This window comes from Saccopteryx bilineata, chromosome 12, assembly GCF_036850765.1.
Source record: "Saccopteryx bilineata isolate mSacBil1 chromosome 12, mSacBil1_pri_phased_curated, whole genome shotgun sequence".
Lineage (NCBI taxonomy): Eukaryota > Metazoa > Chordata > Mammalia > Chiroptera > Emballonuridae > Saccopteryx > Saccopteryx bilineata.
In genome coordinates, this window is record NC_089501.1 from 5,338,447 (window position 1) to 5,352,388 (window position 13,942).

Below are 13,942 nucleotides of genomic sequence, written 5' to 3' on the forward strand. Positions count from 1 at the left end.
GGCTCTGCCTTTTTTCTTGTAGAGGCAGTGATTGGGGCCAGTGGGCACAATGATTGTTACACTGTAGACCTTCTGGCTCCTATACTTCCCTTGCTCTCCCTATGCAGTCCCCACGTCTCATCTTGCAGGCGGCCTAAACCCTGTTTGTGACAGAAACATTTTTATTGTAAACAGTGAGGGCCTCTCCCAGGTAGCAGGGTGGCACTGTCCTGGGGTAAGTAGGGAAGAAGACAACCACCCTCTTCTAGCCATGGGCCCCTGGCCCTGATGCTAGCTCACTGAGCCTGCGCTCCTCCTGGAAGCGGATGAGGGCATCTCGCTGGTCCACCACATCCACCAGCTTTCTTAGGATCCGGTCCTCAGCCTGTCGATCTGCAGCTGTCTTCAGGGTTTCTGCAGGGAGGAGACGAGTCTTAGGGAACTGGGCAGGGAAGCGGGAGAGGCTCAACCTATCCCAGCCTGTGTGATTTCTACGTCAACTTTGTTTTCTAGTCTGCAAAACTGGGGTTGTTAATACCAGTAGTTTTCTAGCATTGTTTCACAGCAGCACCATTTTAAAAGGAAATCCTGCATAAAAGCCTAAATGTGCAGCTGTGAATGAACTGAAGGCAGAGTAGGGACTTGGAGCCCCTTCTGGCTTCCTCCTGAGCTGCCTCAAAGATACTCTGACCAGAGGACCGTGTTGCTTGGTCAGTATCTGAGATCACGAGGCTTTTGCAAACCCGAGCCCGGTGATGTCTGCCTCTCCCCACGTCGTGCATACCGTCCCGGTTCATGTAGCCTCGTAGTTCCTGGTCCAGCTGCAACTGTTTCTCCTCCAGGCTCAGTTCCTGTACCCTGTGAAGGGCAGGGAAAGAAGGAACACTGCTGTTCATGGTGCCCAAGGACCTGGCTGGGGCCTGGCGCACAAGCCACTGCCACTTCCCTGTGTCCCTTACGTGATCATAAGCTCAGCCTCTTCAGTCACTAGGCTGTTTTTCTTCTGAACGAGATGTAGCAGCTGCTCTAACCATAGTGCCTTTTGCTGTTCTGGGGAACCTAATGGAAGAAGGTGGTGGGGTGGTCAGGAGGCCTCCAAACCAGGGTTCCAGAGTCCTGAGCATGAGGAATGGAGTCTGCTGTGGGCCAGAGTCTAGTGTTTTGAAGGATCGCTGGGGGCTGAACAGAGTGCTCAGAGGTGGAAGGGTGTCCCAGCTTGTCCCTCCCTGCCTTCACTCACTGCTCTGGCTCCTCAAGAACTGCTCCAGCTTTACCCCCTCGGCCTCCAGCTCCCTCAGGGCAGCCTCGATCTCATTTAGTCGCCGCTGGATGGCCTGAGGGGAACAAGAGGAGTCTCTGGATTGTTCAAGAACAACACTAGAGGAGCTCTCATCCCCAGCCTCACAACTCTGAGCCCATCAGAACTTGTGGGAACCCCTAGATCTCACCTGGGCCTTGCAAAATCTCTTCATCTCCTCCTCCTTAGCATGGCGCAGCAGAGTCCGCCGCCATGTTGGGTACTTGTTCATGGTGCCTGAGTTCTTGGCAAAGATCAGCAGAGCCTATGGCAGGGTCAGATCAGTCAGGGGCAGGGCCTGGCCTCTTCATGTGTAGAACCGGGAAAGCTTTGTTTGGAAGGGGCCAAAAAGAACCTAGCATGGCCTGACCTGTGGTGGTGCAGTGAATAAAAGCATCAACCTGGAATGCTGAGGTTGCCAGTTCAAGACTCTGGGCTTGCCCGGTCAAGGTACATGTATACAAGAAGCAAGGTGATGCTTCCTGTTCTCCCCACCCCCATCCTTTCTCCTCTCTCTAAAATCAATAAATAAAATCTTTAAAAAATTAAAAAAAAAAAAAAAAAGAACCTAGCTTGGAAATGGGGTATGTTCTGGTAGAAAAGATGGAGGCTTAGAGGTGAATGAGTTGGACTCAGTGAGAAGATCTTGTAAGAGCAGAGCGCAGGGAGGAAGCAAGCTATAGGTTTGTCCTGTGGTGCTCGGTGCGGTATATTTGGTAGAGGCATGCTGGCTTGGGCAGAAAAAGTGGCCAGGTTTCTTCTACTCACCTGTTCCATATCTGGGTTCAAAACCACACCTTCCTCTTCTTCCTCTTCCTCCTCTTCACTGGAGGAGGGATTCCTTTCTTCCTCTTTCTCCATGGCCATAAGAACTGAACAGAGGAGTAGACATTGCTTGAGGATCCCAACCTCCCTTGCCATTCCCCAGCATTCCCCTTCAGGAATCCCATCCCCACCCTAGGTCAGAATGTCTGGGCAGAGCACTTACCTTGGGGGCTCTGGATTGGCACTCCCCATCCCACAAAGCTGCCCTCCAGGGCCTGGCGGGCCAAGGCAGAGCAGCTGCGAGGGGGCTTGGGTGGAGGTTCTATTTCCGGGTCAGGGGTTAGATTAAGGGATGACAGCCGCTGGCGTTCTGGGCTGGAGAGGCGGATGAGCCGACGGTTGGGCTGGTTAGGGCTTGGGACAGGACTGGCCCCCTCCTGGGGGGTCGTGGGAGTCGAGGGGCCAGATGGCATGTTGTTCTCACCTGGTGTAGGGAGGTCCTAGAAAAGCCAACGTGGTCTGGTCAGTGACCTGCCCAGTGTGGGGCTGAGGCTGTTCATTTAGACAACTGTGGACCCTGGAATTCATTCATTTACTGTGCAGTGTCAGACAGTGTTCTAGATACTTGGGCTACAGCAGTAAGAGATATGAGACAAATCCCCACCTTCGTGGAGAACATGCAATTACCCCGGCAAAGTCTGCTGGACTTAGAGAGACCCCTTCCTCATTCCCTCTTCCAACACACACAGCTTTTACCTGACTCTCAGAGCCTCTGTCATCATCCTCTTTGTGGCCTGGCTGGGGCAGGTGCTGGAGGCAGTAGAAATGTCCTGGGAAGGGTGGACAGACAGGTGTAGGCAGCACATCGCCCAGAGACTCAGTATTTCAGGGAAGGTGGGGGCGACAGGACTATGGGTTTGCAGGTGAGTTTCTGTTAGCCTCCTAGTTCCTTTGAACCCCACATTTGGGGCTTTGGAGGAGACAGAGCTATGAGCTCAGGGGACGAAAGTGCCATTTTGAACCTGTTTCCACCTCTTGAGCAGCACACCAGTTCCTCCACCTTCACACTCCTTGCCTCCAGGCAGGGCCATGCCCAACGAAAGTCCCTCTTGAGACCTCCTAGGCCTACTCACCATCTCCTGGGTGCTGTCCGTATCCACCTGGCCACAAAGTGGCCTCACAGGTATGGCAGCAGAAGCAACTCCGGTGGTAGAAATGGCCGTCAGCACACACGCGTTCCAGGATATATAGGCGTTCCCCACAAAGTGCACAGAGGTCCTCGCCACCGGCCTGCGTTAATCCCCATGCCACAGGGTCAAGTCGGAAAGTTCCTCATCCCTAAGACCCCTTTCCTGACCTCACACCTGCCTGCAGGCAGGGCCCCATTCTCACCTCCTGGTGCTGCGATGGGGGTGGCAGGGGGACACTGGACTCTGGGACAGGTGGCTCCTCAGTACGTGGGGTCTCAGCCTCTGCCTAAGGAGGTAAGTGCTCAGGCTAGGAGGCAGAGAGGCAGGATCAGCTGGGGAGGATCAGGTGAATAGCAAGGGCTGGAAGTGAAGGGGTGTGAGGCTATGAGGGGAAACGGGGGGGGGTTAAAGGACTGGATCTTGGGTGGGAAACAAGACATAGGGGGAAGGGACCAGAACACGGGGCACAGAAATGTGCAGCCCTTGCATGTACTTACCTCCAGGCGTGGCTTCTTGCCACCTGTATCTTCCCCATTTTCCTGTAACAAGTCCTATACTCAGCATGGGGCTCTGAGCCCCCACTTCTCCCCTTCCCCCATTCTAAATGTCCTTCCCATCACCCTAGAAACCCCTACTGGGAACCCACTGCCCAGCCCCAACCCTGTCCAGACTCTACCTGAGCCCGGGTCCGTTGCAGGGTCCTCTGCAGTTTGCCAAGGAATAGTACAGCACTGGAGGTCCCTAGAGAGCCCCGGCTGCTGACAGGGCCTGCAAGGAGAGCCAGGATGCATGAGAGGCCAGTACTGTGCCCCGGAACAGACAGCTACATTCTAGCCCAAAGGGACACCTGCCAGGCCATCCCTCAGGGCACCCTCTCCTCGTTCTCTCCACCCCCCCCCCACACACACACACACAATCTCACCCCACCGCAGTCCACCCTCCAGGTCACCTGGGTTTTGGGGCATGCTCTTGAAGGCACTGTGAAAGTGGCTGAGGTAGGCAATGAGGCCCAGTGGATTGCTTCCTGCCACTACTGCCTGTGCAGACAGCACAGGGGTGATGCCCAGCTCGTGCTCTGCCATCTTTAGGGCCCAGCCAGTTGCTTCCAGAGCCCCCATCCCCTGTAGCTCTGAGGGTTCCCTGCAGAGTATCAGGAAGAGAAGCCAATGGGAAACCAGAAGCTGAGCCTATCAAAGGGGACGAGGGTGGGCAGAAAGCAGTGTGGGAGAGATAGTGGGGCGGGCTGGGGGCTGGGAGTGCAAAGGGAGAGGGCATGAAGTGCTATTTTCTGTGCTCCATCACCACCACCACCACCCAATGACAGCCTGGCCTTGAGATCTCTACCACTCACAGAGCTGTCCCTACTGAATGCATTTGAATCTTACAAGAGTCTCAAGCAGGTGGACAGGCAGTCAGGCAGGAGTACTATCCATAGGGAGGTGAAGTCACTTGGGCAGATGGTGGCACTGGGACTCAACTGGGTGTGCTAACTCCTGCACAGTGATCTGCCCACCATTCTGTACTGCCGGAAGTGGAGGGCAGAGGCATGAAAGACAGGTATGGTCTGTCGGAGTACCCTCAGCCTAATTTTCAACTCACAGTAGACCAGGGCACAGCCGGTTCACCAGGGCACACAGAGCCAGCCCATCAGCCCAAGAGGAAGAAAGGTTGGTGACATGGACACCGGGGTACCCAGCTGTCTGCTCCTGGCACCAGCGTAGCAGTTCCTCCTGTGTGCCCACTGACCCTGGGAGAGGAAGCTGTGCTGTGCCCCAGGTGCACTGGCTCACAAAGAGCACTGTTGCTGGGTGTGGGGTCGGTATGGGAGGGGGAGGCAAGGCGCCATGCCTGCTGGGAAGCAACCTCACACTGTCAACAGTACCTCCACCCCAATTTTCTCATCTGAAAAAGATCCCTTTCTGAACTAACATGAGGGAATGAATAAGTTAAGCAGGGAAATCGCTAACCACATGGACAGCAGCAGGCTATGAACTGAAGGGCAAGGGAGGCCCAGAGGCCGAGAGGAAAGATGGGTTTGGAGTCTGCAAGACTGGAAGAGGGCGGGAAGAACAGTTAGTGTAGGGCTGCCACTCAGCTGCTGTGGCTGTAGCGGTTGCTAAAATACTGAGACATTCCCACAAACTGGCAAACGCTGCTGCTGCTGAATGCTTCACTGCCCCTCCCCTCTCCAGGAAGCCCCAGACTTGCCCACCACCCACTGGTACTCCAGCACCCTGCTCCCAGCCTGAGGCGGCAGCTGTTCTGTGAGCTCTATAAGTCGATGCTTGCGCCTCACTGGTTGGTAAACATTTTGGACATGGACATGGCCCTGGAGGAAGGCCTGCTTACCGGTGGCAGGCTTTCCTGAATCAGTCCTGTCGTTCTTCCTCGGCAGGGTCTCCTTGGCCATCACATCATACAGGTCTTGAACCTGGGGCAGCCCCTTTCAGGTCTTAAGGCAGGCTGACCACACCCCCGTCAGCCCCTGGGGGAGGGGCCTCCAGGGGTAGGGCTAACCCAGGGGGCAGTTGCTGGGCAGGACTGGAGGGAAGGCCTGATCTGGAGGGTCTGGTGGGGGTTCCAGGGGGTCTGACCTGACTGGGGGACACAGCTCGGAGGTTCAGGTTGGGGTAGCGGGTGGCTGGGTCCAGTCCATACTGGGCCACGTTGCGGTGCATGTTTTCCGGGGATGTCTGTGACAAGAGCTGGTACAGGCTTTCACTGGGAGGAAGGGGTGAGGGTGGGGGACAGGGACATGAATCAGAGTGCATCCATCAGTACCACCCCTTCATCACAACCAGGCCTTTCTTTTGTTCTCTTTTGTTTATGCCCCCATCTATTCATCCAGCACGCCACCCTCTCCCTGCCCCTTGTCCTATAGCTAGCTTTCCCGCCCACTCCCTCACTCGGGCCTCACCGTTCTGCCAACACTTCTAGGGGCCCAGCGCCCTCTGCCCATCGCTTCACCATCCAGGCGGCATCAAAGGCTGCCAAGAAGCCCCGGGCCACTCCAGTGCCCAGGGGCCAGAAGGGCTGTAGAGTCAGGATAGGAAGAAGCCGAGTCCAACAGGAGTATCCAAGCCCAGATGTCCCCAAGGTCATAGGAGAGGAGGCCCCTCACCACATCAAGCAGCCCTCAGCTCCTCCCCACAACAGGCAAACCCTTTTCTCCTTTCCTTTCCAACCACAGAACCCCTGTGCCTCCTTAAAAGGAGTCCTCTTTCTCCAAGCACCAGGAAGTGCCTCCCTCTCCCCCCTCACCTCCACCAGGCAGTCCCCGACCAGCCCCACCAGCAGGTGGGAGCCATGCTTCTCCTGCACACGAGCTGAGCTATCTGCCCGCATCATGCTCGTGAAGTCAAAAGCAGAGACATCAGGCCGCCCACGAGCGTCTTGGGCAAACTCCAGCTTCCCGAGCTTGCCATGGGTGGCAAAGTCAGCAGCTGCCCGGGCAAAGCGCTGCAGAGCCTCAGGCACCACGTTGGCACTGTCCAGCAACCGGTCGGTCTCTGGCCAGTCCTACACAGCCAACAGGTCACAATCAGTATCAACTGGGCAGTCCTGTCCCCTTGAGTGTAGAAGGTACACATACTAAGACCCCAAGAACGGGCTTCCCCAGACTACACAACAGTTGAAGGCTTAGCTCAGCCTAAACTTCGAACATCCTGCCTCCCAGTCTCAAGCCCCTTCTTCAGCACTTACTCTGCTACTGGGAATCCCAGGCCCCATTCTGCCCCAAGACCCAGAACCATTATTGTTATCATAAACTTACTTTGGACAAGCCACTGAACTTCTCAGAGCCTCAGTTTTTCCATCATTTAAAAATAACACACCTAACTTCTCAAGGTATTCATGAGAATTAGGTGAGAATGCATACAAAGCTCTCAACACAGTAGGTGTTCAACTAGTTCATTCAGCAAATACTTGTTGGGTGCTTACTATACACCAGGCACCGTTTTAGGCACCGGGAATAATCAGCAAGCAAAAGAGACAGAGACAAAACTCCTGCCCTTGCGGGGCTTACATTTATAGTCCTGTGGCAGGTATAAGGGGTTTAGCCCAGAATATGATTTAGGTTACCACATAAATCCCAGGGGAGGAGAGCTGGTTGAGGGAGAGGAAGGTCAGGGGAGAGGCAGGACAGGCCCTCGGCACACCAGGGGTGGAGGGTGGGGCAGACCATGTCCAAGCCTGGCCTCCACCGCCCAGGGCCCACCGCCAGCTCCCCACCTGCAGGGTCTGGCCTCACCTGACGTAGGACCCCCAGACGCAGCAGGCACTGCTTCTTGGCTGTCATCACAAAGTAGTGTGTGTCATCCTTGTAGTAGACGATGTTTTCCAGGTCAATGCCTGGGGACAGAGGGCTGGGTATGTATCTCCTCATGATGTGTCACCTACCCAAACACTGCAACCATGCCTGACCTCTCAGACTACAGTGGGTGCCTCACACACAGGAGGCCACAAGTTCTGATGGCACAACAGACCATCTGTCTCAGGCCAGGAGGCCTGAGGATGGGGAGCAGAGAGAGGTGCTTGGGTGGGGCAGCAGCTGGGACACCTGCACCACATGGTCACCTGCTTATGGATGACAACTTGGCTTCCTGAACTAGGGTGTGCACACCCCAAGGGGAGGGGCAGTGTGAAGCCAAAATAAGCAGAGGGGCCCTGGCCAGTTGGCTCAGTGGTAGAGCGTCGGCCTGGCGTGTGGGAGTCCTGGGTTTGATTCCTGGCCAGGGCACACAGGAGAGGTGCCCATCTGCTTCTCCGCCCCTCCCCCTCTCCTTCCTCTCTGTCTCTTTTCCCCTCCCGCAGCTAAGGCTCTATTGGAGCAAAGTTGGCCCGGGCGCTGAGGATGGCTCTGTGGCCTCTGTCTCAGGCGCTAGAACGGCTCTGATTGCAACAGAGCATCACCCCCTGGTGAGCATGCCAAGTGGATCCCGGCCGGGCGCATGCAGGAGCCTGTCTGCCTCCCCATTTCCAGCTTCAGAAAAGATTTTTTTTATTAATAAAGTAAAAAAAAAAAAAGCAGAGGGCATCTTCTTGAAGTACCGATTTCATTTTGATTTTATATCATTTTCAGTGGTTTTCAGCCATCGGTCCACCAGAAATTTTGTGCTGGTTCCCGAAAGAATTAACTACTCCTATATTGTATGATGATGATGATAGACCCAATGAACTTATTCTAATTTGCTTGTTCACAGGGTGAGTTCTGCCATGGCAATCCCCAGAATAATTTTCCTATTTTCATCAGTCCCCAAGTGTAAAAAGGTGAAAACCCCAGATTTATATATTAAAGCATATATTTAAAAAGTGCAAAGCAAAATCACACACATTTTGGGAGAGAGTTCCAAGATCTGGCATGCTGGATGGCAAAATGGGGCTGTGCTGGCTGAATCCCTGGGGGCACAGGCCCTTTGCTGCCAAGATTCTCTGGACAGAGGACAGGTCTGGGTAGGCAGGAGAGGCAGAAGCCAGCCCCCAGACAAGCAGGGGAAAGGGAACTGCCATGACAAGAGAGGGGCTCAGACCTGTAGCTTTGAGCAGGTTCTGGAAGAAGCTCTGGTTGTAGATCCGGGCCACACCACTGATCTCAGGCACCTGTGTCTCTTCCGCGGTGCGCCCATTCACAAAGTTGGCCGTGATGCCAATAGCTAGTTTGCCACGCATTTCTCGTACTGTAAAGCCTAGAGGTAGGGGCAGGTGGGCAGTGCAGGAGGAGGAAGGCTATAAAGCCTAGAAAGGCACAGGAGAGAGGCTCATGATGCTGATTTCTTCTAGGAAAGGAATCACTCACCTGCAGGGACAAATTTACCTCCAGCAGCAGAGATGATGACATCAAATTCATAGTTGGCCAGTTGGACAGGGGGATTGGGCTGGAGCTGGGCACGCCAGCCACTCCCTGGGGCAAAGGGTTTGAGAGGCACAAGGTGTGGAAGTCTGCAGGGGCTTCTGCAGTCTCAGGACAAGCCAGTGAAATAAACAATGTATTAAATGGCTTTACAGTTTAGAAAGCAGTAACACATTGTCTATCAAACCATACTTTCACAACTTTCTGTGGAAAGTAAGGAAGGAAGAGAATATTACTCCCATTTTATAGATGCTCAAAATGAGGCTCAGAGACCTGGCCAGTTGGCTCCGTGGTAGAGCATCAGCCTGGCATGTGGATGTCCCAGGTTTGATTCCTGGCCAGGGCACACAGAAGAAGCGCCTATCTGCTTCTCCACCCATCCCCCTTCTCTCACTCTCTCCCCCTGCAGAAGCCATGGCTTGATTGGTTCGAGCAATGTTGGCCTCGGGTGCTGAGGATGGCTCCGTGGCCTCTGCCTCAGGTGCTAAAAAAATGGCTCTGTTACTGAGCAATGGAGCAATGGCCCCAGATGGGCAGAGCATTGCCCCCTAGTGGGCTTGCCAGGTGGATCCTGGTGGGGGCACATGCAGGAGTCTGCCTCTGCCTTCCCTTCTCTCACTAAAATAAAATAAATAATTTTTTTAAATGAGGCTCAGAGTGGTTTGCACAAGGCCACACTATTATAAAGGGAGACTCAGCTGATTCCCAAGCCCACCCCTTTTCTTCCACAGGCCAAGATGTCCTTGGCAGGTGGTGGTTCTCAGGAGCAGGGAAGCACTTACCCTTTTGGGAAGGGGGCTGGAGGCCAGTGAAAGTGACACCCCAGTGAACTTCCACCCCAAGCAGTAATACCACTTTCAACAAAAGCAGCTGAAGCTGCCGGATGCCTGAAAGGGAGAAAACATGAGGAACAGGGACCTAGGACCGAGGTCCTCTCCAAGTACCAGTGTTGTGCACCTCTTAGAGTGGAAGTCTTAGAGATCACTCTGTTCAACTGGCCATTTTACAGATCAAGGACCTGAGTCCTAAATCACCTAGATTAATTGAATCTTGTCCAGTCTGCCTCTTGGTTGGCCCACCAGCATCACCCCCACCCCCACCGGCCACACACAAACACACACACACCATCACACCCACCCACACACACTGGCCTGTCTCTAGACCCAGGCTTACAGCCCCTCCAGACCACCGGGAGGTACGCACTGATGTGGTCCAGGGCGCCTGTGCAGAAGCGCCCATAGAACTTCTTGGCACCCAGTGCTCGAAGGTCATGGATGGTGAAAGGCCAGAGGTGGAGCACATTGTGGCGCGAGAACTTGGTGCGTTTCTCCACCAGCACCACACGAGCCCCCAGCAGTGCCAGCTCCACAGCAGCCCGCAGACCACAAGGTCCAGCACCCACCACCAGACACTGTGAACACACAAGGCAGTGTGAACACACAAGGCAGTTCCCATCTCCCTCCTCTGACTCCCTCCACTCTCCAAGCCCAATTCCAGACACCATGTGTTCACCTTCGTGTTGGTGCAGGCCCGGCCCTGCTGGTAGACAGGCTGGCCTGCTCGCTTGTCGAGCTTGGCCCACAATGACTTGGCACTCCAATAGTTGAGCTGGGCCTTGATCTTGTGGTACTGGGGCAGCCCCCCACCAGGCTCCAGCCCCAGGGCCTGGCACAGCCCCTGGAAACTGCTCAGCACATTCTGACACAGCTGGGCCTGCAGGAAGCTCTCAAAGTGAGTATGTGCTGGGTTGGTGGAGGTGGGCGAGGCCATGGAGGCCCTGGATCTCTCCAGGAGCAGAGCAGCTGGGCAGAGGCACGAGGCTGCTGGGGAGGAGGGAGAGATGGGGAGGAGGCTGGAGAGAGGAGGAAGGGAAAAGGAAGGGGAGAAGAAAGCAGGCTAGTGTCCCCAGGGAGCTCTCCCTCCACCCTTGACTGGCTCTGCTCCTCTCCCAGCCCATGCTAGTCTGCTCCAGAAACAGCTGCTATCCCTTCCAAGTGAAATCTGCGAAATTCAGAAATAAAAAATCAGCAGTCCTGGGTGCAGAGGGCACGCAGAAAGCAAGGGAGCCACCAGGTCAGTCTTCCTGTCCATGGATCTCCAAGCCCTGCTCCATCTCTGGGGCCCACGGGACAGAAAGCAGGGCGTGGGTAATTTCTCAGACGGGGAAAGGGCAGGTCAGCTAGGAGGAGAGTTTTCCTTGTGGTGCGGAAAGGGACAGACCAAATACTGCAACCTCAGCTGCTGGGCACACCTACTGCCCATCTCAACCGTGCCTCCCTGTGCCAAGTGCCCCTTGATGGCCTCAGTGCCACGCGGATGTGGGGTGTGTTTTACACCAGGGGCAAAGTTTTCTGCCTTAGCACGTGATTTCCTCCTGAGGCAGGGGAGAGATGTCTGCAACTGCGAAGGTTCCACTTCCCAACACCCAAACTACCTCAACAAACAGCCGGAGGATGTTGCACGCTCTGACTGACTGGGTGAGGGAGCACTTCGTCTATTTCTGCCTCACTGTGGTCAAAAACACTTCCCCTGTGAGACTTGCCTTCTCTAGTGGGCCTCTAGGTAGGTCGGGGGCGACAGCTGCCGGGTTCGCTCCTCCCACTTTCCTCCCACCACCATCCAAGACCCGCCCCATCCATCCCCAGCGTGCATTCCCAGGAATTCTCCCAAACAAGGCCTCCCTTTGTCCCCCTCTCCCTCGCTCGGGTCCCTATGCAAATTGAGGGATGGCAGAGGGGACTTCCTCACGCGGGGCTACGTAGAGGAATCAGAGGGTACGGAGGATGGCGTTGCCGCCGGGGTAGTTAGGAAAGGTGCCTGGCTGGCATCGAAGGGCGCGGGTCCCTGGGACAGATAACCGATCCCCTCGTCCTCCGCAAACGGTCCCAGCCACAGGCCAGCGGCCAGGCCGAGGCAGGAGGAGACTAAAGTTGTGTGCTGCAAGTCACCAGGACTAGGAACGACGGAACGTCAGGCAAGGCAAAGGTCTCTAGGGGTGGGGGAGTGGAAAGGAAAATAACCTCAGCGACTGAACAGAGAGGGTGGGACGGTCTGGGAGGATGGAGAAGAGCCGGACCCCTGGCGGCGGGGATGGGGGGGGGGGGTACTCACACGCGGAACCATAAAGCCTGAGAAGGGCTGAGCGGGGCGGGGGCGAAGGAAGACCCCCTGGTGGGGGGCGGGACCAGCTAGGACGAGTGTCTGAGAGTCCGGGGTCGCATTTCCCAGAAGTCCCCACCCACCTCACACCCCCAGCCTCCGCGGGCAGGGAACGCACAGCGGCTCAGCTGAAAAACTTACCCGGCGGCTCCGGAGCCGGGAGGGGCCGCTTCCTGCAGAGCTAGTGGAAGGGCGGGGGCGGAGGAGGAGGAATGGGTGGCGGAGGCACGAAAGAGCCGGCTGCCGGGCGGTGCGCGGGACCCACCCTGCCGGGGAGACCAAAGTGTGGGATTCCGCGCGGGGCGCGCGGCCGGCGGAGGCTTTATTCGCGCTTGATTAGCATCTCATTACCCCTAGCTCCGGGGTTTGAGACAGCTGGGGACCCGCCCAGGCCTGCTGGGTGGTGCCCGAAGGCGTGGCCCCTTCGATGCCGGGTTCCGCTTGGGGTCCAGAGAGCCGAGCCCGGCCTGACAGCACCTAGGAACCCGAGGTCTGGGGCGCGCGGTGCACGATAGCGCACCCGCGGCCTCGGGCTCCATGCCGGTGCCTAAGCCCGCGAAATCTAGCCCTTCCCGGGAGGGCGATGCTAACTACCCCTGCGCAGTACTAACTCCGCGGGCTGTTCCCAAGCTCTGGGCGGAGAGGGCGCTCGGACTGGGCAAGAAGTTTGCCAAAGCTGGCGGCTGTTTAGGTGGCGCCGGCAGGTCTGCGCTGTCTTCGCCTCTCTTACCAGGAGAACCGCGCCCCGGGATCCCCACGTTGGATTCAAGCCCTCGGTCCTCCTCTCCTGCAACAAATGTGCCCCTACCCCGGCCTGAGGGTAATGGGCACGGATTAAGCCCTGGGAACTCCACAATCTGCAGCTTGCACTGTGGCATGAGAAAGGAAAGGGCAAAGAGGGTCTTGAAGTTGTTGGATGTGATGGTGGCGTTAGATCACTACTGAGAAAGTGGCAAATGGGAGGGGTGTGTGGGAGACAGACTAGATGCCCAATATTCACGAATGCCTTGGAGTGAGGACCCATGGAACTGTCAGTGCTGAAAAGGGCTTGAGAGACCTTTGGTATCAACTTGCTCATATTCCGGATAAGGAAACGACACTGAATGTAAAGGCACTCATCCAAGGTCATTCAACTACTATAGTTAATATTAGCAAAATATCACTTTTCATTTATTGAGCGTATATTATGAGCGTTCCCCTAATCTCAATCATCACAATAATCCCATTTTTACTGAAGAGGAAACTGAGGATCGCAGAGGTTCTGTGATCTGCGACTTGTGACACTGCAGGTTGCAGAGCTGGTAGGAGGCCCCGTCTATCTGCCCTCCACCACACCAGTGTGGATGCAACGTGACAAGTGAAAGGCTAGCTTTATAAGAAGCTGTTTCTTGTTTAGAGCAAGTGACACTGTTACACTAGAAAAACCAACAAACCAGGAGAAAACAGGAGTAAAGGGAGGGTTGTTCTTGAGACCCAGGGATCAGAGCTGGGTACACTATGGCTTTGCCTTTCTTTTTATTCTTACTTTGCATTTCATCTGGAAAACCTCTGAAACCCAGTAAGACTTGAATACTCACTGCTCCCAGCTTGAGCTGAGAAGCCAGCAGGAAAGGAAACAAGGGGAAACCCCTGCTCTGCCAGAAGAGGCAGGGAATTTGGCCAGGGCACTGCTCCTGAAAGTAGGGCAGCCTCCCAGCTGGGCCT

At 55.6% G+C, this 13,942-nt stretch overlaps 1 protein-coding gene across 5 annotated transcripts; it reads right to left on the reverse strand.

The window, feature by feature from the left end:
• Nucleotides 1-109: 109 nt before the first annotated feature.
• On the reverse strand, nucleotides 110-12,600 carry MICAL1 (microtubule associated monooxygenase, calponin and LIM domain containing 1). Of its 5 annotated transcripts, none has more exons than XM_066247858.1 (25): nucleotides 12,380-12,600; nucleotides 10,592-10,899; nucleotides 10,283-10,490; nucleotides 9,862-9,966; nucleotides 9,026-9,130; nucleotides 8,760-8,915; nucleotides 7,481-7,581; nucleotides 6,493-6,750; nucleotides 6,149-6,264; nucleotides 5,826-5,952; nucleotides 5,581-5,662; nucleotides 4,831-4,978; nucleotides 4,181-4,371; nucleotides 3,908-3,999; nucleotides 3,729-3,770; nucleotides 3,434-3,517; nucleotides 3,175-3,331; nucleotides 2,798-2,871; nucleotides 2,265-2,541; nucleotides 2,045-2,148; nucleotides 1,428-1,541; nucleotides 1,220-1,313; nucleotides 939-1,038; nucleotides 764-837; nucleotides 110-393 (listed from the first exon to the last, which is right to left on the reverse strand). In XM_066247858.1, the coding sequence occupies exons 2-25, from the start codon at nucleotides 10,847-10,849 to the stop codon at nucleotides 245-247; spliced, it is 3,216 nt and encodes a 1,071-aa protein (XP_066103955.1). In that variant the 5' UTR covers nucleotides 10,850-10,899; nucleotides 12,380-12,600; the 3' UTR covers nucleotides 110-244. The 5 variants fall into 5 exon arrangements, with proteins under 5 accessions (XP_066103955.1, XP_066103956.1, XP_066103959.1 ...); XM_066247859.1 differs by having other exon boundaries at nucleotides 10,592-10,902; XM_066247862.1 differs by having other exon boundaries at nucleotides 10,592-10,931; nucleotides 12,380-12,565.
• Nucleotides 12,601-13,942: the final 1,342 nt, after the last annotated feature.

Excerpts from the sequence above, each read along its gene's own strand:
- MICAL1 (XM_066247858.1), bottom strand. The coding sequence starts at position 10,849 with ATGGCCTCGCCCACCTCCACCAACCCAGCACATACTCACTTTGAGAGC. Across the intron at positions 1,542-2,044 it reads TGAACCCAGATATGGAACAG|GCTCTGCTGATCTTTGCCAA; the intron begins GTGAGTAGAAGA and ends ACCCTGCCATAG. Across the intron at positions 1,314-1,427 it reads AGAGATTTTGCAAGGCCCAG|GCCATCCAGCGGCGACTAAA; the intron begins GTGAGATCTAGG and ends TGTTCCCCTCAG.